Source organism: Sus scrofa, chromosome 5 (genome assembly GCF_054392235.1).
Source record: "Sus scrofa isolate SSC_HxYL_T2T_F1_AM1 chromosome 5, Sscrofa_HxYL_maternal_Yorkshire_Landrace_v2.0, whole genome shotgun sequence".
NCBI classification, from domain to species: domain Eukaryota; kingdom Metazoa; phylum Chordata; class Mammalia; order Artiodactyla; family Suidae; genus Sus; species Sus scrofa.
In genome coordinates this window covers 96,145,926-96,171,908 of record NC_139387.1, presented here as the reverse complement: position 1 = coordinate 96,171,908, position 25,983 = coordinate 96,145,926, and the positions used below count along the sequence as shown (strand labels likewise).

Here is a 25,983-nt window from a genome sequence, read left to right as displayed (position 1 = left end):
TGCCCCTAAAATCCAGACACTCATGCAATACAGCATGTAGTTGGTACCTTTTCTGGAGGCACGTTCAAGTGTTTTGGCAAACAGTAATAAAGTATCTAAATGCCACATACGTTCACACTTCAAGTTTTATTGAGTCACTGATTTCATCCCTTTTGATCCGTCTTTTCGCCAAGAATATCATTCCCCAGGAGATCCAAGTTCCTCTAGTTGTTTTCTTTGTGTTGTTTCTAGTTCTTCTAGTCTTTTGCGAAGTAGAGAGAGTTCCCTTTGATGCTGTTCCTCCTTAAAAGTGCAGAAAAAGAAAAAACAAAAACAGAAAGAGCACAGTAAGAGAGACTTGGAAAAACTGGTGGAGAATTAACTGTTGGGCAGCAACCTCAGTGCCTCTTTTATTCAGGCCTACAACACTTGGCAAGGACAGAACGACCCTTTTCGCACTCTAAGAACACAGCAGCGTGGGCCAGACTGCCAACTAAGTCCTTGTTTCTCTGCTGCCGCAGGCTCGAGCCTTCAGCCAAAACCCAAAGTCTGTTCTTCTCTAGGTATAAAATTCACCAGGGAGTGAACTGGGTATTAGTAATACAGGACCCAGGTGTGCTTTATATGGCAACTTTCTAACAAGACTAGAGTTTAATAGCAGTTTATTTATAAACAAAGTACTTGGAGATTTAATTCAGTGACTAAAATCTTCAGTGCTTACAACACTATAAAATGTCATTGCTTATTAACATTTCGTCTTCTGAAAATCATCCAATTTGATTCCGTCCCTATCTCAAGGATCTGATAAAGCAGAACAAGCTCAGGTTTTGGAATCGGACCGATTGAGATACAGAACTCAACTCTCACTTGCCTAAGTGATGCCCTTAGGCAAGTCGCTTCACCTGACAGCTTCCTCATCTGCAACCTGGGAACAGTAATACCTTCCCTCAAAGCATTTTCAACAGGATTAAATAAAATGTATGGAAGGTGCATAGCGCAGCGCATGAGTAATTGCTCAGTAGTAATTAGGATTATATGAGTGAGCTATAAACTCAGCAGTTTCTCAAAGACTTAGCAGAGAAGTTTCTTCCTTTCAATTGCCCAGCAGACTTCACTGCTAGCACCCCAGCACTAAAGGATGGAGTAGTTTCAAATCACTGGGCCCCAGCTGATTTCTCTGCTAAGGAAAGATCGAGGTTTTTGACTACTTAAATAGGTAAAAAGTTACAGAAGCATTTAACTTTTTTCCCCTAAAAATAAATGCTCATACCTGTATGTGAGGAGGAAAGGACAGTTCCATGCCTGGAATCACGTTTGATGAATGAAAGCTAACGGGATTGAGGGATGCTGTTGGAGGTATGTTAGGAACCAAGATTAAGCTTCGGAATTCATTGTGTCTTCTCTGTATGTCCTTCAGTCTTTTCTGAAGTCTTGTGTATTCTTCAAATGGAACATTTTGTCTTAAAAGGAAAGTGTTTCTGGTGTTTAATGCAGTTATAGTCTAGTGAAGAACAGTATGAGGCAGAGAACGTAATTTTCATCGGAAGAGGACTTCTTTTGGTTTTTTCATTTATAATGATTTTTATTTTTTCCATTATAGCTAGTTTATAGTGTTCTGTCAATTTTCTGCTGGACAGCAAGGTGACCCAGTCACACCTACATGTGTACATTTTTTTCCTCACATCATCATGCTCCATCATAAGTGACTAGACATAGTTCCCAGACCTACACAGCAGGACCTCACTGCTTCGCCATTCCAAAGGCAATAGTTTGCATCTATGAACCCCAAATTCCCAGTCCATCCCACTCCCTCCCCCTTGGCAACCACAAGTCTGTTCTCCATGTCCACAATTTTCTTTTCTGTGGAGAGGGTCATTTGTGCCGTATATTAGATTCCAGATAGAAGTGATATCATACGGTAGTTGTCTTTCTGACTTATATCGCTTAGTATGAGCGTCTCTAGCTCAATTCTAAGATTTATCAGTATATAATATATATATAAAATTCTTTTTATCTAGAAAGGTAAAAAGAAACATGACATAACTTTTTTGTTTTTTTTTGTTTTTGGTCTTTTTAGGGCTGCATGTGTGACATATGGAAGTTCCCAGGCTAGGGGTCAAATCATACCTACAGCTGCCAGCTTACACCACAGCCACAGAAACTCAGGATCCAAGCTGCGTCTGCGACCTACACCACAGCTCATGGCAACACCGGATCCCCGACCCAATGAGCGAGGCCAGGGATTGAACCAACATCCTCATTCGATACTAGCTGGATTCGTTTCTGCTGTGCTACAATGGGAACTACCATAATATCTTAATTATACGTATTTTTAGAACAGCAGGCTCAACTCTTCTTAAAGTTTTACCTGCCAATCAATTAAAGATTAAAAATCTTTTGATACCTTTACATATTCCATTTCCACTCTACTCCCCCAACCCAGTAATTGTAAAACATAAAGGAGACTCCTTAAACCAAAAGGGTGTCTTAGCAGCTCCCATGGTGGCTCAGTGATTAACGAATCCGACTAGGAACCATGAGATTGCGGGTTTGGTCCCTGCCCTTGCTCAGTGGGTTAAGGATCCGGAGCTGCCGTGAGCTGTGGTGTAGGTTGCAGACTCGGCTTGGATCCCGCGTTGCTGTGGCTCTGGCGTAGGCCGGCAGCTATAGCTCCAATTAGACCCCTAGCCTGGGAACCTCCATATGCCGTAGGAGCAGCTCTAGAAAAGGCAAAAGACCAAAAAAAAAAAAAAAAGTCTTATTTTTCCAGAAGAAACTTATGAAACTGCCATTTTTGTAGCTGAAACATGGTCAAATATTGGGAATTCTATATTGTTCAATTTAATTTTTTTTAAGTAAATTACCTAATGAGAAAGGTGAGCTGCTGAACTTTATGGAAAACTGACGTGAATAAAAATAACTTTTCGGGCCTTCACAGATCATCACCTTTTTGGACATGAATTTCCTGATGATCCATCACACCAGTAATCAAATAGTTTCAAAATAACTCAAAGTTTTAGGTAATCTAAATTAGCTGTCCAATTGTGAATAAATAATATATTTTTTTTCTTTTTAATGGCTGCACCTGCAGCATATGGAAGTTCCTGGGCTAAGAGCTGAATTGCAGTGACAGATGCTGGCCTACACCGCAGCCACAGCAACTCCAGATCTGAGCCACATCTGCAACCTACACTGGAGCTGCAGCAACGCCCGATCCTTACCCATTAAGCGAGGCCAGGAATTGAACCCGCATCCTCAGAGACACTATGTCGGGTTCTTAACCTGCTGAGCCACAACAGGAACTCCGTATTTCAAAATTGAAGGTTATGGAGGAGGTAGTAAGTTGAATTTTGTTTTAGAATGAATTTGGTGGCTTACTTTGGAACAGAGAATTATAAAGTTAGAATTAATTCCACAATCGAGAAACCTCCTGGGGATGTTCTCAAAAACAACTATTCACATTTTGGTAATAAAGACACCCAAGTCGACCCGTACACGTAATAAACGTCACTGCGTGATATTACACACGATTCCCATTACAGAACAGTCTAAGATTGTCTAACTGCTGATGATTTACTACTACGTGGCTGAATTTGAAAAGATTTATTTACTTAAATCACATGGGTCACGCAATGCCACCGCCACTAACTTAACGTAGTAAATCTTCTCTGCTCAAAAATGCTAATGATGCAGATTATTAGTTGAGCTTGGATATAAATAAAAAACCACAAGCTATTACCCGATAATTTTTTCCACACCAAAAAATAAAAAAACTGAACTTTGACTCAAAGCATAATCACAATGGAAGAACTATATAATCACTACAAACTGTCTTGTCTCAGCGGCAAGGATTCACACCACTCTTGGCTACCAAAGCCAGTGACTGTCAGTCCCAACCATAAAACACAAATGCCTGGCATGGGTTAAAGATCTTTTGGCCTAAAGAAACAGTCAGGAAAAAAAAAATAATAACAAGAATAATGAATTATGAGTATAATGAATAGTCTTGGAATAAAGAGGCTTAGAATTCTTTTAAATGTGTATTTTAGAAGAAACCAAAGTGCATTACATTCAGAAACGAAAGTCTAGAATATCGAAACCACCGCATGAGCTATGTCCACATACAAACACATTACCTATTTAACACCTGATTTTCTGTTTCCAATTCTTCTCTCTTTGCCTCCAAGACTTCTACCTTCTCCTGCAGCCTCTTCAGTTTGTTTTCATGAAGAGATTTTCTCTAGAAAAAGAGAAACAACATAAGCAAGTATGTTAATACATAATCTCCTATTTGAACGAAGCTATAGAGACAGTATTTTACTAACCAAAAAAATTTATTTAGAGATGAGTATTTTCAGTGAATACCAGGAGCAAAGATGGGTAGCTACGATGCTTGTTGAAAATTGCAAAGATAATAAACCATGGATCTACCTCACATAACTATTATAAATGCCAAACCAGAAAATTGCCATTAATAATGAAATTGCTGCAGATAAACAATCTAAAAAGAGTCAAATTTTACTAATGAGTTTGCCTGTTCCTGATAATCATGAGCTCTTCATTTTCCCAGAAGATATCACGTGTTTTAAAAGAACTAACAATTTAAAATTAAAAGCATGGGAGTTCCTATTGTGGCTCAGTGGGTTAAGAACCTGACTAGTATCCAGGAGGATGCCGGTTCAATCCCTAGCCTTGCTCAGTGGGTTAAGGATCTGGCACTTCCATGAGCTATGGTGTAGGTTTGCAGACGCAGCTCGGATCGGGAGTTGATGTGGCTTAGGCTGGCAGCTGCAGTTCTGCTTCAAACCCTGGCCTACTGGTAACTTCCATATGTTGCTGGTGTGGCCCTAAAAAAAAGAAATAAATAATAAAAAAATTTTAATTAAATTAAAAGCATGTCTGCAATTGATAAATTACTACCAAAGTAGTAAATTAAAGGATCAGACAGCTCAGATAGATTATGGATGCACCTCATGTTGAAAGCATGCCTTTCTGAGTATTAAAAAGAAAGAAATTTAAACTTCATGAAGGGAAAATTTTCTAATGGAAAGAGCTGTGTATAAAGCAAAAGAAGTAAATGAAAAAAAGTAATACTTTTCCAGTTTTATAAATCGGTTTTTTGTTTTTTCTTTACAGAAAAACACCTATAAATGTTGGTATTAATTTAGTAGCTACCGACTTTTTAGGGATTTGTTTTCTAACTCTTTATTGAAGTAAAAGAGGCTTATAGAAAAATATGTGGAATATAAATGCAAAACCCAATGAAACACCACAAAGCAAAGACAGGTGTCATTACCTCACACGCCAAGAACACTGCCATAGCAGAGTGCCCGGGCCCTCCACCTCTCAACCTCTGCTCACTCTGTCCTCTGAAAAGGTAGTCAACGCATTTACTTCCGAAGCTATACTTCAGTTCTGCCTGATTTTGAGCTTCATGCAAACTGGAATCACAGTGCCCATTCTTTTCTCTTTCACTCAATATTGTGAGATCTGCTCATGTTACCGCTTACAGGGGAAGTCCATTCATTGCCCCCCCTTGTACAGGAACTACTCCTCGGACCTGTATCACCACAAGCATGTATTTCTGTATGTGCAGGTGATTCAGGACTCCGCCTATACACTCACCCCCACGTTGAAGAAATCATACAGTATATGTGCTTGTGCTTCTGCATTTTTTGTTGCTCTAACATTTTATCTCAATGACTAAGCCATGTCACTGCATGTCACAGTTCTTTATCGTTGTCATCCATTTTACAAATGCACCATGTTTTACCCATTCTCCTATTAAGAATTTGAATTGTTCCTATTTTGAGGCTATTAAGAAAAAAGTTTTTGTGAAGATTCCTGAATATGTTTTTGGTAGATATGTGTCCTCATTTGAGTGTATACCCAGGAGTGAGTCATACAGTATACAAATGTTTTAACTTCAGTTAATAACTTCCAGTTTGCTAAAGTGCTTCTAACTAATCCCAAGTCCACCAGCAATATATGAAGAGTTCCATTTGCGCCATACCCTTGCCAAACCTTGGCATGGTCAGTCTTTGAAATGTTAGCTGCTCTGTGGAGCTCCTTCGTGGCACAGTGAGTTAAGGATCCAGTGTTGTCACTGCTGTGGTATGGGTTCAATTCCTAGCCCAGGAACTTCTTTGTGATGTGGGTGTGGCCAAAAAATAAATAAATGTTAGTTTTAGCTACTCTGGTAGAATAGGATACTATGTCACTGTAGCTTTAATTTGCATTTTACTGCTATCTAATGAGCCTAAGTCCTTTTCTTGTGCGTACTGGCCATCTGGATATCTTTTGTGTGTGTGTGAATGGCCTCTCCTAGTATTCTGCCCATTTAAAAAAAATTTCTTTGAGTAATCTGTTTCTAATGTGTAGGAGTTCTTTATATATTCAGAATATGAATTCTTTGTCAGACACATGTATGGCAGATTGACCTTCTCCCAGTGTGTGATAACATTTTCTCTCGAGAGAATCATTTTATAAAAAGAAGTCCTTAATTTTAATAAAATCAAAACTATCAATCATATCTTTTATAGTTCATGCTTTTTATGTCCTGCTTAAAAAATCTTCACTTATCCCAAACTCCTAAAATTTTTTCCCCAAGTTTTTTTTTCTAGCAGCTTTATTTTTTTACTTTTCACATTCGGGTCTCTAGTTCACTTTTATCTAATTAGGTGCGGTTAAGGAAAAGTGACTGACCCCACACCCTTCATTAAAAGCAGTCCTTTCCCTACTGAAAGGCAGTGGTACCCTGTGGTAAACAGGTGTTCATACGCTCTTTCTAGACTCTCTTCTGTTCCATTTGTCTGTTTATCCTTAGGCGAATACCAGACTGTTTTAATTACTGTAGCTTATGATAAATCTTGATACTTAGTAGTAGTAAGTTCTCCAGCGGTGCTGTTGTTCTTCAAGATCCCCTTGGTTGTTCTAGTGCTTTGCATTTTCATATGAATTTTAGTATCTACTTTCCCATTTCCACAAGGAAAACTGCTGAGATTTTGATTAGGACTGCATTCAATCTACCCATCAGTTTGAGAACAACTGCTATCTTAATAACATTGAGTTTCTAAATCAAACATAGCATAGTTTCTTTTATCTAGGCCTTCTTTGTTTTTTGGGGGTTTTTTTAGCAGTATTTGTAGTTTTCAATGTAGACATCTCGCATGTCTTTCATTAGATTTGTTCCTAAGTATTTTATGTTTTTGTGCTAAGGTAAATGGTATTTAAATATTGTATTTTGTAACTGTTTGTTGTGTACATAAAGAAAGAACTGATTATCACAGGGCAAATCAAAACCACAATGAGATATCATCTTATAACTGTTATAATGGCTATCCTCAAAAAGGTAATAAATATCAAGTGTTAGTGAGACTGCAGAGAAAAGGGAACCCTCATTGCACTACCGGTGGGAATGTAAACTGATACAGCCATTATGGAAAATAGTATGGAGGTTACTCAAAAAATTAAAAATAGAACTATCAGCAATTCCACTTCTGGGTATTCATCTGAAAAAAAAAAAACAAAAACATTAACTTGAGAAGGTAATGCCACATGTTCATTGTGGCATTATTTACAATAGCCAAGGCATGGAAGCAACCTAAATGTCCATCAATGGATACAAGGATAAAGCAAATGTGATACACACACACGGGAATATGATTCAGCCATAAAAAAGAGGAGAATCTTGCCATCTGCGATGACATAGATGGACCTTGAGGGCATTATGCTAAATGAATAAGCCAGACTAAGAAAGAAAAAAATACTGCCATAAACTCACATATAAAAAGTAAAATAAACTAAACTCAAAGATACAGAGAAAAGACTGGCAGTTGCCAGAGGCTGGGATCAGGGCTAGTCCAAACAAGTGAGGGCGGTCAAAAAGCACCAACTTCCCGTTAGAAAATAAGTAAGTCCTGTGGCTGTAATACACAGCATCGAGACTACAGCTACCGTACTGTATGCTTAAAAGCTGCTAAGAGAGTTCTTGTAAGTTCTCATCACACAAAAAAATCCTCTAACTATGTATGGTGATGGATATTAACCAGGCTTACTGTGGTGATCACTGCACAACACAAATACTGAATTTTCCCCACGGAAGATTTTTAATTAAAGATTCCATTTCCTTAATAGATAGAGGATAATTCAGATTTCCTAATTCCTCTTGTATTGGTTTGTTGTGATATTCTTCAAGGAATTTGTTCATTTCATATAAATTGCATAATTAACTAGCAAAACTACAATTGTTTTTATAATATTCTTTTTGTTGTAATATCTGTAAGATATGTAGTGGTATCCCTTTTTCATTCATATAGTATTCATTTGCGTTTCTCTATACAATTACCTATACCCATCTACCTACATTATGGAAAGTTTGGGGAGAATCAATTTTATAAATCTTTTCAGACTGATGGGCTCTTGGCAAGTGAAGTTTTCTGCCTAGTCTGTTTCACTGATTTCTGCTCACTCTTGAGGAGGAGGAGGATGTCTACTGTTCCATCTATCCACAAAGTTCATAATTCAGTTATGATGCTTTTTTAGTGGTTTCCAGTTGGTTTCCAGTTGGTTTCCAGTTTTCTGGTGCAATCCTCAGGCATTTATTTCTGAGCATATACAACATGGTAATTTTAAAGTATATATCGGGATCCATTACCTGGATCCCCTATGGGGAGGTTCTTTACTGGTTCTTACTTCTCTTGATTTTCAAGGTTAGTTCCCCGTATGGCTGTTTTTTTTAAATTATTATTATTATTAGACTTAAAGCAGTTTTAGGTTTACAGAAAAATTTAACGGGCAGTAGAGAGTTCCCAGGTATTCCCTCCCTTCATGCAGTTGCCCCTGTTATTAACATCTTGCCACTGATGTGGTACATTTGTTAATACGGTGAGTCAGTATCAATACACTATTATTAACTGAAGTCCAGTTTACATTAAGCATCACTCTTTGCATTCTGTATCACTCCACAGTTCTGTCTTTTTCAGAAAGTCATAGTTGAAATCATACAGTGTGGCTTCCCTCATTTAGCCATTTGCACTTAAGCTTCCTCTATGTCTTTGCAGGGCTCGATAGCTCATCTCTTTTCATCACTGAACAATATGCCATTGTATGGACGTAACTCTGTTTTGTTTTGTTTTGTTTAAACCATTCATCTATTAAAGGACATCTTGCTTGCTTCAAAGTTTTGGCAATAATGAAGGAAGCAGCTATAAACATGTGTGCAGTGTTTGTGTGTGTGTGAACCTAAGTTTTCAACTCATTTGAATAAATACCTAGGAGCATGATCGCTGTCTTGTACCATAAGGCTGTGTTTTAAGTTTCCTAAGAAATTGCCATAGTGTCTTCCAAAATCACTGTACCATTTTATAATCCCACCAGCAATAAATGAAAGTTTCTATTGTTCCATATCCTTACCAGTATTTGGTACTAGCAGTTTTTTGGAGTTTAGTCATTCGAATAGATGTGTACTGGTATCTATTTTTTATTTAGAGCTAGACATCACATTTAAAAAACTGGGTAAATAACTTGAAGCCTACAATGTCAGTTTCCCTTAAAGCAGCTTTACATTTGCCTCTTGTAGGCAATTAGGAACACCAACAGTAGGGGTTAATTTAATCTAATTGCAAGGACAGATCATCTGAAGCTGGGCTTTAATACCTGCAAAGGCCAGGCGATTTTCAGTTCACTTTCAGTCCAAGGGTACACCCCTTCATGGCCTCAACCCAGAGCACGAGTGGACTGAGACCTGAGACTCTTTTTCTGGCAGATTCTGAACTCCATTTTTTGTTCCCTAAGCGCTGTGAGCTTGTCAGAAGGTTTGCTTCACTTCTCAGCTGTCTCTTCTAGAACTGGCAGTTTCCTCTAAGGGAAAAGCAGCCCCAACAGCTGTGCTCACCTCTCTAGGTTTTCTATCTCTCCGGGATCTTGGCCTCTTAATTCTTCACTGCCCTTCATGGAGATATTTTTAAAAATATTTTGTCCAGCTCTTCTTGTTCTCATGTGGAGAGCTGATCCACATATTTCCTAGTCTGTCGTTATCAAAAGCATATGCTCCTTTTAGGTATTTTAGTTCAACTAACAGCAGACATTTTAAAGAGGGAAATGCTTAGTACTTCATTATTATATGATTATATAAACTTGCAATCTTAAAACCTAGTTATAGTTCTCCAACCATACTGCTCATTCACACTGTAGTAAAAGACATTTTTTTACTTTCATCATCAAATCTTAAGCATATACACACACACACACACATATATATATAGACACACACATACAGAGAAAGAGAGAGAGGGAGCACACACTTCATTGGCCCTGTATTAACCATAGGTAATACAATATACAGGGATTTCTGAAGGGAATTCCAGTCAGTAAGTACAAAATCATGAGAAAAGGCTTTTTAGAAGGGATAGGAAATGAGGTAAGGAGAAACTGTAATCCTATAGGAAGATGGATTCCTCTGAAGGTTATTCAGTTGGGGACTGATGGGCTACTGTTTTGAAAAGATTAATATGGCATCAGTATACAGGATAGATTCTGAAGTCTGCCTCTTAATAGGCCAATCTGGAAACAAGCTTCCTGAAGACAAGGTGGGTTCAGGGCAATGTTGTCCTCATCCTCATCACTGTGGAAACAACCGGCCACGTACGGAGCACTCACTCCTCGCCAGGAACTGAGCTGCAGTGCAGAAAGAGGGCAGGAGGGCTGGCTGACTAGGAGACCCACTGAATGCCTTCGACTCTCTAACACTGCAATCGTTTCTTTGCAGAACGCTGCTTACTTTGACCCAGTCTCCTTCTTCAAACTACCTGGAAAAACACAGCCTTTGTTAAAGATGAGATCTATGGAAGACTACATACACACTTCCATCTATGGCAACTGAGCACATCTGGCCACACACACCACACACACACCCTATGCTGATTGGTCTCACCCTAGATTAACCTGCACTAACTTCACATGGGCCCTCCTGTGCTACCTGGCAATCCTACTAATGTCCCTATTAATCCAAACACTCTCCCAAACTCTTACATTCTTTTACAACTTCTTATTTCTCTTCCAATCTGCTAAGTCTCCACTCTTCACAGTTTAAGCTGGTAACCTGAATTCCTTTTTACACTGAGAAAAGAGCAGCAATTAATTGAGAGAATTTCCACACGTCTCCACTACATCCATCAATTTGTTAGGTTTTCACAATCACATATTTTGTCTTCTTTCCAGTTCCTGCCTATCTCCTCCACCTCTGAACTGTCTCGAATGCCCTTCTGCCCATTGAAGGACATCAGACCTTCCTTTGCCCCCCTCTGTCTCCCGCAGCATCTCTTTTCCCCTTGCTACTCAGTCAGCCTATAATTTCCCCCTTCTTAAAAGAAACCTTTGATCCCACAACCCTCTCTATTACCCAGTTCTCGGTTCTTTACAACAAAACTCCTTCGACTCTACATTCCATGCCAATCACACCCCGTCCCTGCCACTCTGCAGAAACAATCCTTGACAAAGCCACCAACGATCACCACAGAGCCAAATGAATTACTCATCTCCTTCTTGCTATTTTATTACCTTAATATAAATATCGTTTGACGCAGCTAATTCGTCCTGAAGCATTTGTCTTCATTTGGCATCCCCTGCTTAATGGGCTCGTTTCCTGTCATAGAGGCCACGCCTTTCGTCTCTCCTCAACTTCTCAGCTTCTCAAGTTTGGAATTCCTCAAAACTCAAAATCCTCAAATCTGTTTTTTTCTCAGTCTCCCTTCACCGAGTGACCTCACTTAATCCCACTGCTTTCAGTGCCATTTACAGGCTGATGAGTCCCAAATCTTTAGCTCTAGCCAGGCCTCTTCCCTGAACTCCTGACTCACGTATTCACCTAAATGCTTAACACTCCACTAGGAAGTCTAACGGGCACCTCAAAGAGATAATGTGTCCAAGACGGGCATCCTTATTGCACCCCCAAACCTGTCCCTTCCAGGGTCTTTCCCATGTTAGTAAACAGCAGTTCTATTTTAACCCAGTGTTCAAGCCCAACATTTTACTCATCCTTCTCTCTCTGATAGCTGATACCCACTGGAAACTCTACCTTTAAACTCCAGACAGAATGTGACCACCACTCTCCAGTTCTCTATTCCATCGCCTCTCACTTGGAGCGGTCTTCCTGAGTCCTCTTTGCCCCTCCACACAACAGCCAGAGATTCTCCTAAAATATAACTCAGATTACAGCACTTCTCAATTCAAAACTCGCCAGTATGTTCCTATCTCATTCAGATCAGAAGAAAAACCAAAAAAAAAAAAAAGCCCCGCCATCACCTGGCCTCCTCCTACTTCTCTCCATCCAGCTACCCACGTCTCCCTCCTTGTATTTCTTCAACATGCCCCACAGACTCCTGGCTCCCTCTCTTTTACTTGCTATTCCCTCGATCTGGAACATTCTTCCCTTACAAACAAAACATGGCTTCCCCCCTTCTTCCCTCCAGGTCTCTGCTCACATGCCGCTTCATCAGAGCCTTCCCTCATCCCTTCTGTAGGGCAGAAGCCTCTCTCCGCCTTAGTCTGCCTCTCAGAACATTATCTCCACCTGACATGTCTTCGTTTCTTTACTCCAGGTCTCCCTCCGCCACCATGTCAGCTCCTCAGTGCAGAGTCTTTACTTCTGTATCCCTGTGAATAACTGAGTACCTGGTACAGAGTAGGTACTCACTAAATTTGTTGAGTAAACAGACTAAATGAATATGGAGAAACTCTGTAGAGAAGAGAGTCTGAGCTAGGATGTTAGCAATAGGAACAAAAAGAAATGAGGTGGGAAAAATGCAAGACACACTAACTATAAAGGAAGACTTCACAGGCTCTGGTGACTGTACTGGGGAGAAGAGTCTCTCTCAAACATTTCTGTTCACTCAGAATCTCAGAATGTGACTGTGATATAAGAAGAAATGCATTAGGTCTCTGCCCTGGGTTTCTGGCACAGAGCTCCTAAAACCCATGGAATTTCCCAAGCGATAGGAGCATCTTTCACTATGCATAACCAGCCGTTTCCAATCATACTTGAGTTAATGCTAATGCGTTAACTTAGGGTGCGGCCCCTAAATAATCTCAAAATATGTCTGGTCGCTAGAAAGACCAAATGATAAGAAGCTGGGAACTTTCAGCCCAGCTCCCACTCCACCCCCCCCCCCACTTCTAGAAGCGGGGGTGCCAGAGATTGATTTCTATAAAAATTCTTGAACAAGGAAAGCTTCCAGGATAGTGAATACATTGATTTCCTAGGAGGGTGGCACACCCAGAGAGGGCACCCTTTCCCCTCCATACCCTGCCCAGTACACCTCTTCTACTTGGCTGTTCCTGCATCGTATACTTTATAATGAGCCAGCAACCCTAAGTAAAACGCCTTCCTGAGTTCTGCGACCACCTCTCTCCAGTTCTCTGTTCCAAGTCTCCATCGCCTCTCACCCGGAGCAGTCTTCCTGAGTCCTGACATCTGACAGGGGGCAGTCCTCTAAGACTGCACTGATGTGTCTACAAGCCAAGCAACACCTAGGATTGCTAGCAACCCCCAAAGCCAGGAGAGAGAGGCATGGGACAGGTCCCTCCCCAGAGCTTCTGGAGAGACCCTTGCCTGACCAGCACCTTGACTTTGGACTTCTGACTTCCAGAACTCCAGAAGCCTGTTGTTTTGAGCCACACAGTTTCATGTAATGTTATAGCAGCCCTAGGAAACTAATACAGCGATTGACTAGATTTGGGGAAAGGGAGCCCTCAGGATGAATCAAAGGTCTGAAGCCTAAGTGACTGAAAGAATGCCATGCTACTGAAAGAAATGAAAATCCAGGGGGGAAAGTGGCTGTAAGAAATGATCTTAATTTTAACAGTCCAGTACAATCACAGGATAATCAAATGAGTGCTTTAGGGGTACAAATATTCTAACACAAAGAATCAAAGAAAAATCAAAAGAATACTGATGTAAGAATCAAAGCTCAAATGTTCCTTATACCGCCTTCTATGCAAATTCGGTGAACTCTTTTCAATAACCATGCCCATTTATCTTTGATACCTTTCTTTTCCTGTGGTTTCTACAACATCTACCTCTATGGCCATTCCTCTACTAAAGCCAGCTCCTCTTTCCAAGGGAACAAACGTCTTAGTCCTTTAATTCTTCAACCACTTCCAAAATCTCAAGTGTCTAACTACACATGTCTAACCTGAATGACCAATCTCCATGCCTTACATTCCCTTGCTTCTGGTTACCTATACCGTATCTTCACTGAAGAGGCTAGGACATGTCTACACGGATGCACTGCCTTCACTTCCTCTCTGACATGTGCTTAGGCAGATATATCTTCTCTTCCTACTCAACTGACACATGGTCTTCATTCCATGGTGCCAATTCCTCTTATACCCTCTCACAGCTAAAATACTTCATATTTTTCTTATTTATCATCATATTTTGTAATTTTTTTCCTTTCAGAATACTTTTATGAATGATTCTTTACCTTCATTTATGTTGCAAGCCCCAATTCCAGACTTCTTACCTCATCTTCAGATTATTAAAGGAGTTTCTGTTGTGCCTCAGCAGTAATGAACCCAACTAGTATCCATGAAGATGGGGGTGTGATCCCTGGCCTCGCTCAGTAGGTTAAATATCCGGCAATGGCATGAGCTGTGGTGTGGTAGGCTGCAGACACGGCTCAGATCCTGTGTGGCTGTGGGGTAGGCCAGCAGCTGCCGCTTTGATTTGACCCCAGCCTGGGAACTTCCATATGCCACAGGTGTGGCCCTAAAAAACAAAACAAACAAACAAAAACACCCCACACTATTGTAATAGCTTTTAGGTCTGGTCTCCCTGTTTCAGGCTCTCTTCTCTCCAGCACGGTAATTCTCAAACTTTAGTGTCCACAGAGATCACACGGAGGTGACAAATAGACCCCTTAAGTATTGCATGTTATCTTATTTCTTCAATCAGATGACATGGTTATCAAGAGCAGGGATGAACCGTGGCATCTACGTCCCCTCAGTGGATAACATAATGCGAGGCCACACAACACACCCAGTAGATATTTTACAACTTTAAGACTACAGTTCATTTCTTTTTCAAAACTAATCCTAACAACATCTAACCAAGAATTATCTCAGAGAGCTACGCCTTAGAATAAAAATAACACGTTATCATTTCAAGTGCCTCAGAAGGAAAAGCACAACTCACTGTCGTCAGACCAAGAGCGGGCTCTTCACACTCACACTCAAAGAGTGTGCGGGCGAAATACACAGAGTCGTCAATCACAGAAGGGCACCCCAACTCAAGATACTTGGTCAAGCTTTTCCAAACAAACTGACACAGCAAAATATCATTTCACAAAGACTCCACCTAGAAGCACTTAGCAGAAATGACATAAGCCTTATGCTTAGGAAGATGGAGCTGCAAATGTCAGTCAGATGGCAGTGAACCATCTCAGCTAGCCCGGGGGAAAAATAAGGCGCTTGAAAAAATAACCCCCGGTCATAAGACCCTCCCATAGGAGAGTAACTCTGAAAGATGATTTCTAACCTAAAGGTAACATTTTGTGACTTGTTTTAAGTCTTACTACTTAAAAAGGTTTTGATTTTTGTCATCTAAAGAATTTTAAAAGTATGCTGCACTTTTATGAATATTTATGTAATCTTACAGCCAAAATGTTCATATAGAAGCATTATCTTTAACTTGAATGAAAAAAAGAGTTGAAGAAATTAATTTTATGGTGATCACTCTGCCACAGAATCGGATTATAGCTATAATGAAGAGAAAAGCGGTAAAGTGTTTGGAATCAAATAAAGTGGGAAATTATGAGAGGCACAGTGCAGAAAAAGCAGAGGATTAAGCATGGAAAGACGTGGATTTTAGTCATGGCATTCTTAACTAGTCAGGTGATCTTGGCTACCTACCACTTCAGTGTCCTACTCTATAAAAACTATCTGAATGCTAAGATCCCGCAGCCCTAAAATCACACATACTTATATGTACTTACACGTAATACTTTTTTACAGTGTTTCTATGTCACACGTATTGTCTGTGTTTCCACTTTAAGTGATGTAAAGTTGTAAGCCTCTAGGGCAGGGTCCCACATAGTGGAACAGCTCTGGATCATAACTATTTACTGAGTTGAGTTTAACAATTTCCTACAATTTAAAATCCTACAACCGTGTTTTCAGAAGTAAAGTAGGCCTTTACTATACTCACACCCATTACTGGGCAGTTACTTCAGGAGGAAAAACGTTCACCTTAGGCCAATACTGATCAAAGGTTACTGTGCACATTTCTTAAAATATCACCTCCTCCCCTCTCTCTGGTACACCTACGATTAGTTGATAATCTCTCTGACCACTGGATGTCACTTTTGCTCCAAAGGAAGTCAACCCAAACTAACCTCAATTGTTAGAATCTGATCTCTAAGATACTTATCGCTAAAACCTCAACATAAAAGTTTCTCTGTGAAAGATAAAAATCAGCCTTTATAATTTCTAATGATCTCTAGCTAGAATCTGGCTTCAGATGCTTTTTAGGCTTCAAATAGTACAAGGAAGCATAAGGAGGCTTTCTGAGATTATCCCATGCCATAAAATACCTCCCTGAAATCCTCTTAATATACAGTGCTTACATAGACAAAAAGAAAGAGAACTGATATACAGGGGGGACAAAAACGACAAGACAACAAAATAAGTGTTTATATTTGAGTATAAAACCCTGGGATCACTATATAGTTATGCACTGTTTTCTAATCTCAACGCTGTATGACTTTTAGCATAATGGAAAGAGAAAAGCAATATTCATGAACCAAGAAAGTGGGAAGTAATGACTTAGGCTTCTCATGTTGTCACTCCAACTATCAGGATGCATTTGGAGCTTATATTTAGTAACACGAACAGGTGACGGGGAGCCGTGTCCTTGATTTCTAGATTCAGTGTATGTAAATGATACACAGTTCCCTTCTCTTACGGAAATACGAACAGCTCACCTTACCAATAATCACAGAGACATTCAGACACTGGCGTACCTCTATCTAGAAGCACCTTCCTCTCATTTCAGACATTCTCTCTTGCCCACAACTAAGGCCACTACTAAGGGAACTTATCAACGGAGACAGACCAAATCATGCGCGGGACTGTTTTTTTAACACTACTTTCCCCATCCCCAATCTTGTTGAAAATAACTGCAGGATCCAGATACGGTATTAAAACTAGCAATCGTGACAAGAGGAGAGTACAAATGCAGCATATTGAAAATATATTTGAAATTAAGAGATCAGGAACCTAAAACAATTCTGTACATATAGACTATACCAAAATCTAATGGGAACCACAAATCAAAAACCAGCAATAGACACCCACATAAAAAAGAAAAGGCAAACCAAATATAACACTGAAGATAGTCATCAAATCATAAGAGAACAAAAGAGGAAGGGAAGAAAAAAGCCCAACATCAACAAATGCAAAACAATTAAGGAAATGGCAATAAGTACAGACATATGCATAATTACACTGAATGTAAATGGTTTAATTAATCCAAGTGAAAGATGCAGACTGGCTGAATAGATTAAAAAAACCAAGAGCATACATATGTGGTCTACAAGAGACCCACTACAGACCTAACGACACAGTGAGGGTATGGAACAAGGTATTCCATGCAAATAGAAATCAAAAAAACAAGCTGAAATAGCAACACTCATATCAGACAAAACAGACTTCAAAATAAAGACAAGAGACAAAGGAGACTATATAAAAATCAAAGCATCAATCCAAGAAGATACAACAACTAAAAATATACACACAACCAACATAGGTGCACCACGTTATATAAGGCAAATGTTAGGAGCCATAAAAGGAGAAATTGAGAATAATACAATAATAGTGGGGGACGTTAACACCCCACTTGCATCAACAGACAGATAATCCAGACGGAAAATCAATAAGAAAACACAGGCCTTGTATGAAACAAGTCTGACTAGTATCCATGAGGATGGAGGTTCAAACCCCGGCCTTGCTCAGTGGGTCAGGGATCCGACATTGCCCTGAGTTGTGGTGTAGGTCACAGACATGGCTCGGATCTTGCTGTGGCTGTGGCACAGGCCGGCAGCTGTAGCTCCAATTTGACCCCTAGCCTGGGAACTTCCAAATGCCGCAAGTGTGGCCCTAAAAAACAAAAAAACACAGAAAGGACAACCCAAAGAGTAGGAGAAAATATCTGCAAAGCCTTTAAAAAGGGATTAATCACCAAAATATACAAATATCTCATGCAGCCTTATATGAAAAAAACAACCCGACTGAAAAATGGGCGGAAGACATAAACATTTCTCCAAAGACAAAGAAATGGCCCAAAAAACACATAAAAAGATGCTCAACATCACTAATTATTAGAGCAATGCAAGTCAAAACTACAATGAAGCATCACCTCCCACCAGTCAGAATGGCCATCATTCAAAAATCTACAAACACTTAATGATGAAGAGGGTGTAGAAAAAAATGTAACTGTTATTGATAGGAATGTAAATTAGTACAATTACTATGAAGGTTCCTTTAAAAACTAAATATAGAACTATAATATGATCCAGCAATCCCACTCATGGGCATATATCCAGAGAAAACCTAAATTCAAAAATATAATGCACCCCAATGTTCACAGCAGCACTATTTATAATAGCCATGCCATGGAAGCAACCTAAGTGTCCATCAACAGAGAAGTGGATAAAGATGTGGTACATATATACAATGGAATATTACTTAGCCATAAAAAAGAATGAAATAATGCCATTTGCAGCAACATGAAAGGTCCTACAGATTATCATACTGAGTGAACTAAGCCAGAGAAAGACAAATATCATATGATATTACTTATATGTGGAATCTAATAAAAAATGATACAAAATAGCTTATTTATAAAACAGAAATAGGAGTTCCCATTGTGGCTCAGCAGGTTAAGGACCTAATGTTGTCTCTATGAGGATACAGGTTTGATTCCTGGCCTTGCTCAGTGAGTTAAGGATCTGGCGTTGCCACAAGCTGTGACATAGGTTGCAGATGAGGCTCAGATTCAGTGTTGCTGTGGCTATGTCAGAGATCTGCAGCTACAGCTCTGATTCAGCCCTTAGCCTAGGAACTTCCATTTGCCACAGGTGTGGCCATGAAAAAGAAACATAAATAAAAATAAAACAGAAACAAACCCACAGACTTCAAAATCAATCTTATAGTTACCAGAGGGGGAAACCATGTGGGAGGAGGGAGGAATTAGGAGGATGGCAATAACATACACACACTACTGTGTAAAATAATTAACAAGAACCTACTGTACACAGAGACATCTATGCAGTAGTTTGTAATAACTCATATAGGAAAAAGAATGGACATATGTATATAATACACATAGATATCTGATTCAACTCTGCTGTACATCTGAAACTAATACACTACAAATCAACTTATTCCAAAAAAATTTAAAAGAAAAAATTTTTAGTTTAAAAAAATAAAGTGAGTGCTGAATTGCTGCCAACGGTTTCTGATGGGGCATTCCCTTGGCTTTGTGGAGTAGAAAAGAAATTGCAAACCACTGACTTAGATGAATCATGTGGTTACATTATTTCCATGATGCCCTGGACTAGTTCCAAGAAAACAAAATTTTCAGGTGCTGCAGAAAACATGCCTGCAAGATGAAACTTACAAAAGATCATGGCTGTGGGAACTATCATGGCTGTTTCAGAAGCCAGGGGGAGTTCTAGTTTCTCCTGCTGGGGCAAGGACATACTTGCTTCTATATTTCCCAGCCGGAAACAAAACGGCATTTTAACCACAAAAACAATGTTCCAAGTATTAGTTAAGCACAGCTGAAACAGGCCTAATCACCCCGCAATTTAAGTGTACAATGAGTTAAAGGAGACTTGTATGGGCTGGTCTAGAAAGTCTATTAATGAAAAACACATGTGGAAAAATGCATGTGGGCTCTGAAAAAATGACTTGTGCACAACATTTAGAAATAAACCTGTTGGAATTCTCACTGTAGCGCAGTGGGTTAAAAATCCAACGGCAGTGGCTCAGGTTGCTGTGGAGGCGCAGGTTGGATCCCTGGCCCAGCACAGTGGGTTAAAGGCTCTGGTGTGGCCACAGCTGTGGAGGAGGTCGCATCACAGCTATGGCTTGGATTCAATCTCTGGCCGGGGGACTTCCTTATGCTGAGGGTACAGCCATTATTTTAAAAAAGAAAAAAGAGAAATAAACCTGTTGAACAGTTTGCATTTTCCTAATTTATCTTTGCAATGTTGACAGCAAAATGTCATGTTTAAGTATCAAATCGAATATACCACTTTAATCTCAGTTTTAATTTTCAGTCTTAATTATTCTTCTAAAATAGTTATGTTTTAATCTGTAGAAATCCCTTTCATAAGAACCACTTGCCTTTTTCTGGGCAATTGCAGCTCGCTGCAGTTTCTCTTTGGCTTGATTATACTTTTCTTCTCTGTCAGTGATACGTTCATGAAGCTTATGCTTTTCTTCCAACCAGTGTTTTTGCTTCTCTTCCAGTGCCCTGTAAGAAGAATGCATGCAAAACATGGGATGTTAACGCTTAGAATTAAATAGGTATGATCACAAATATAATCAAACTCACTACCTCCTTCATCATCCAATGCGGCTCTTCTTGAATGGCCATGTATTTGCTAACATCACCACTCTTGAGTGTTTCCTATGAGCCAGCTACTGTGTGTGGAGTAATACATGCACTATATCACTTACTCTTCACAATGACCCCAAGTGAGGTACGTCTACCATCTCCATTTTAATGGCTTAGAGCCATTAACTAACTTGCTTAAAGACTTTTTATACATAGTTAATGGCAGGACAAACAACTGATCATCAGCTTTGAGCCATGATACCACCAAGTTATGAAAGACTGGCCCTATGATGGAAGATTATATGAAAAAGAATGCTTATATACGTATGACTGGGTCACTTTGCTGTACAGCACAAATTGCTCAACACTGTAAACTGACTATGCTTGAATTAAAAAACAAAAACAAAAAAAAACTGGGCCTAATAAAGATGGTTAAAAATCAACCCTGGTATCAAGTCTTAATGCGGTATGTTTTCTGGCTAGAGTAAAATTCATATAAATGATATTTTATAGTAATATCATCACAACTTACATCTCTAAAGCTCTTCTGTACACTTTACGATTTTTAGTGTCATTGCTATAGGCAGTAAAAATGAGATTACAAACCTTGAGAATAGTCAGGTTGCATGACTAATGTCATAGAGATTTTAAGTGTCTTAGTTGGTACCAAAATCACATCTTTTGACCCCCTAATCCAGCTATTTTCTGCTATATAATCCTATGAATAACATTCTGAAACCAATGATGAATTAGTTAAACCTGGTAGTTATTCTTGTGATTAGAATTCTTAAGCATATTTCAATCAAACACTTGAGTATCCCAAGATATAAATTCCCATTTTTTGCAAAATATAAGCAAAATATTTTGGATTCTGTGGAATGTCACAACACATTATGGACAATTATCTTGCATATTTCCTTTTCTTGAAATTCATCCATATATATGAGGCCATGGACAAGCCTTAAAATACGAAATAACAGAAAAACTAGGAAAACAAATTCTATGTGGCGAGAAAGCCTTCAGAAGAAAAAAATGTGAAAAAATGTTCTGTAGATTAAAAAACTTATAATATTGACAACTTATAGTAAAAAAACAAATACAAAATAGTAGTTTTCTACCGTATCTAACAAAAAATTTCCAAGGAATATGAGCTCTTGATCACCAAAATCATCTCCCTACCAGCTCAGAAGACTGTCTACTACTAAGAGATTTCAAGACCAAAAGATATAAACAAATAAATAAGCTTTTCAAAGGGAAAATCCAAAGGATTATAATTCTAATTCTAGGAAGGTGTGCACATCAAAAATTTTCTGTTCTCTGGCATTCAGAAGAATAATTTAGATATTTTAAGTAAGAAATGTATTGACTTATTCAAAGAATAAAGAAATGTTTCTCAGAAGGTTTTCAGAATACTGTGGTAAGGCAGAATTTTAAAAGGATAGAATTTTATTCCCTAAATGTTCCTTAAAAAAAAAAAAAGAGTCCATAAAGCTCAGCTCTAAAAACAGAAAATACAATACCCTAAGACCACTATACAGTCACTGGAGTATTTGTAATTCCCAAAATACATTCAATAGTGGAATCATCATTAGAATAACTGTGTATAATATAGCAGAAAGAAGAAATAGTTTGTACATAAAAAAAAGAGCAAACTCTACTTTTCAACTTCCAGTCGTGCTTTTTCAGACTGGCTTCTTAAATTTCGGCATTCCTGCTTTAACTCCTCCACCATCTCCTTTAGTATTTGGTTTGAATTCAGCAACTCATTCTCTGACTGTGCAAGTGAGGTCACCTGGATCTGCAACCTACTGATTTGCTTAAAAGAGAAGAAAGAAAAGAAACATACGGCCATTAAACAAATGCAACAGAACATGAGAGAGGCCGAGGACACTAAGCATCTTCCCTCCAACGGCCCCACCCGACTGATACGCCCCTGAGGACACCCTGAAATGAAACAATAAAAAGCAGCAGCATTAAGATCACTTCTCAATATAACCAGAGACTATCAAGAACCCTATTCCTCAAGCTGCTACTGAGCTTTCTTCTTTCCCAAATAAGCAGACCAGGAAAGGGACTAGGAATGGGGAGAAGGGTCATTAGGAGGAGAGCCGAGCAGTGAGCAAAGAGAATCCAACTATTAGGGCCTCCTAGGAAAGAAAAGATTTTAAAAGCAGGTGAGCTGGGAAGCTGCTAAGAAAACCCATTCTCCTACTCCACAAACCCTGTGACCAGCAACCCTTCCAGTAGTTCTGCTTTCTGAATAGCTGGGAATCATGAATACATAAGGACCCCTTTCACATTGTTTTTGAGTAGTTTTTAAGCGTTCTATACATCCCACTGTTGGACAGAAGAACGATGCTCTGAGAAATCTAATGAATGGTAGGGATTCCTTGGCCCCTAGAACCATTCATCAACCTGTGAAACGTTACCCAGGTTTCTTCTCCATCCCTATTTACCTTTATCTGGAGATACTTTTTCTCACAAAAAGCAGCTAATCATCTAGTTAGTTACAGACTAACAGGCTAGGAGACCCACACTGCTCTTAAATTCTGTCTAAATAATCTTCTTTGGGGACACAGCTACACCTCCTGGACAAGCCATTTGATGAATTAATAAACAAGTCTTCATTTTTCTTTCAACTTCTTCTATCTCTCTAAGCCATTCTCTGAGAGAAGTGTGGACACAGTCAAGAGACTCTAGATCAAAAGAACCCTTATAAGACTCAAGAGTCAAAAAGAAACCAGAGTCTTTATGCAATAAATGGGAAATGATTCCATTACTTCCTGATGGTAGCAAAGCAACATACAAGACTACCTATGTCCAAAGAGCAACTGTCAGAAGAATAAAGCAGAATGGTATTATTTAGAATGAATTTCTCCATGAACAACTGCTGAGCTTTTTTTTTTTTTTTTTGGTCTTTTTGCCTTTTCTTGGGCTGTTCCCGCGGCATATGGAGGTTCCCAGGCTAGGGGTCTAATCGGAGCTGTAGCTGCCAGCCTACGCCAGAGCCACAGCAACATGGGAACCAAGCTGCGTCGGCAACCTACACCACAGCTCACAGCAACACCAGATCCTTAACCCACTGAGCAAGGCCAGGGATCAAACCTGCAACCTCATGGTTCCTAGTCAGATTAGCTAACCATTGAGCAACAATGGGAACTCCCTGCTGAGCATTTTTAACTGGAATTGTAAATGTTAAAAAATGTATTAGAGCTAACTGAACAAGCACCTGCAAAGAGCTTAATACTTCTGCGTATCTATAGGATGACAGAAAGCCCAATGCCAATGAAACCAGAAAACGTCTCTCAGAGTATCAAACGTTGTGCCCGCCTACTTGAGGCTTAGAAACCACAACTATACATACAAAGCAATGCCGGCTGGCATGTAAGCATAAATCCTAAAAATGGGATTATCATTCCTCACAATCTGTTTTGCCCATATACAGCTCTCCCCCCCACACCTTTTTTTTTTTTTTTTTTTTGTCTTTTAGGGCCACACTGTGGCATATGGAGGTTCCCAGGCTAGGAGTCAAATTGGAGCTGCAGCTGCCGGCCTACACCACAGCCATAGCAACGCAGGATCCAAGCCACGTCTGTGACCTACACCGCAGCTCACAGCAACATCAGATTCTTTAACCGCCTGAGCAAGGCCAGGGATCATTACTGCTGAGCCACAACAGGAACTCCCACCCATATAAATCTTTCCTGAACCCAAGTAACTTTAATTAAAATATGAATTTCCTTCCATAAATACAACTCTTAGATTGCAGAGGGATATAATAAAAAGTTGCTCATGGAGTAAGAAATGCAAAGGTATCAATCACACAAGTAAGTTAAAACACGGATGATCTTTTAATCTATATTTTAAATTTGGAACATCAAAATACTGTCATTTAAACTATAATTTTTAAAAAAAATCATCATGGGCCACAACATACGAATGTCCTAAAAACAGCAGTTAGCAAAAGAAGCTTACTAAACTAAAGCTTAAAAAGGTTTAAACACTTTATCTTTACCTATCAACCTCAACAATCTGTTCACAACTGGGGTGATATTTTCAGGATAGTCATATGCAAAATTCCAACAAAGATTCAAAACACAGATTTAAGGATGCACTTAAAAAATAAAAGCAAAATGTTTCCTAAAATAATACCTGTTTCAGGTCAGAATTTTCCTTTTTTTCTTTCTCCGCATTTTCAATATTCACAATCTGTTGTTGAAGTTTCAACCTAAAAATCCCAACCCAACAAAAGACATTATTAAAAATCCATAGTTCATATATTTCACTGTTTAAAACAATGGTTTTATCGAGTGCCTGCATCAACACCAGGCATTGTGCTTGCTATGCAAAGTGGTAGATTCAAAGACCAAGACTGTGACTTCAGGTGACTAAGTTGTATTCACACACAATTACACTGTAGCACACTTCTGCTTTTGCTGTGAAAAAACCTATAAACTACAGGCACAGAGAAGATGGGACATCAAATTTGTCTAGGAGGATGAGAGAGTACTACAGGGAAGACAAAACGCTGATGGGGAGGATTTTGATGCACACGGGGAACAGGCTTTGGCGGACGAGTGCATGACGCGTCTGCAAGCCAGGAGAAAGCAGTCCGGATGAGGAGCACTCTTACAGCCCTACAGCACTTCACAGTTTACAGAACCCTTTCAGATACAGTGCTATTTCACTTTCGCTCTCTTAGGTTACAGAGCTCCTAAATGTTCCTTAATGCCTACCATGATGTCTACAATAGAACATGCATGGAGTTCCCGTCATGCCTCAGTGGAAAGGAATCTGACTGGCATCCACAAGGACGCAGGTTTGATCCCTGGCCTCGCTCAGTGGGTTAAGAATCCGGTGTTGTCATGAGTTGTGGTGTAGGTTGCAGATGTAGCTTGGATCCTGAGTTGCTGTGGCTGGTAGCGCAGGCTGGCAGCTGCAGCTCCAATTTTACCCCTAGCCTGGGAACTTTCATATGCCTTAGGTACAGCCCTAAAAAGACCAAAAAAAAAAAAAAAAAAAAAAACAAACAAATTAAAGCTGGTCAGTTGCAGTGATTTCTCACAATAGTCCTATGGAAGTAAGCAGAATCATCTTTATTTTTCCAGGTGATAGAGAAAAAGAGAGGGAGGCTTAGCAAAGTTAGGTCCCAATCACACAGCTACCAAGTAGACAAATAAGACAGGATCCAGGCCTCCTCACACTCAAGGAATTACTCTGTCCCCTACTTCATTATGCCACAATTATAATGATTTTAAGCTTGGGATTTAAAAGAAACTATAGTCTATCAAATATTTTATGTGCTTTCATCCCTGAGATGAATGAACAGCTGCACAATTTGTGTCCTCTTCAAAAAGAGTAATATATTCTCAGCCAGAACCTTA

At 39.4% G+C, this 25,983-nt stretch overlaps 1 protein-coding gene across 6 annotated transcripts in view; it reads right to left on the bottom strand.

Annotated features, from left to right (window-relative positions):
- The window catches only part of CEP83 (centrosomal protein 83), a 138,724-nt gene that overhangs the window by 10,659 nt on the left and 102,082 nt on the right, over positions 1-25,983 (bottom strand). For 5 of the 6 annotated variants that reach the window (XR_014804352.1, XR_014804353.1, XR_014804355.1 and 2 more), the window contains 6 exons: positions 24,752-24,827; positions 22,258-22,415; positions 20,386-20,515; positions 4,116-4,219; positions 1,250-1,439; positions 111-282 (listed from right to left, as the gene is read on the bottom strand). Coding sequence is in view for 1 of the 6 variants with exons in the window: in XM_084957569.1 (XP_084813695.1) it covers positions 178-282; positions 1,250-1,439; positions 4,116-4,219; positions 20,386-20,515; positions 22,258-22,415; positions 24,752-24,827 (763 nt within the window). In the remaining 5 variants the exon portion in view is untranslated. Of the gene's footprint in view, positions 1-107; positions 283-1,249; positions 1,440-4,115; positions 4,220-20,385; positions 20,516-22,257; positions 22,416-24,751; positions 24,828-25,983 lie in introns of those variants that run through there. The other variant, XM_084957569.1, reaches the window with a different exon arrangement.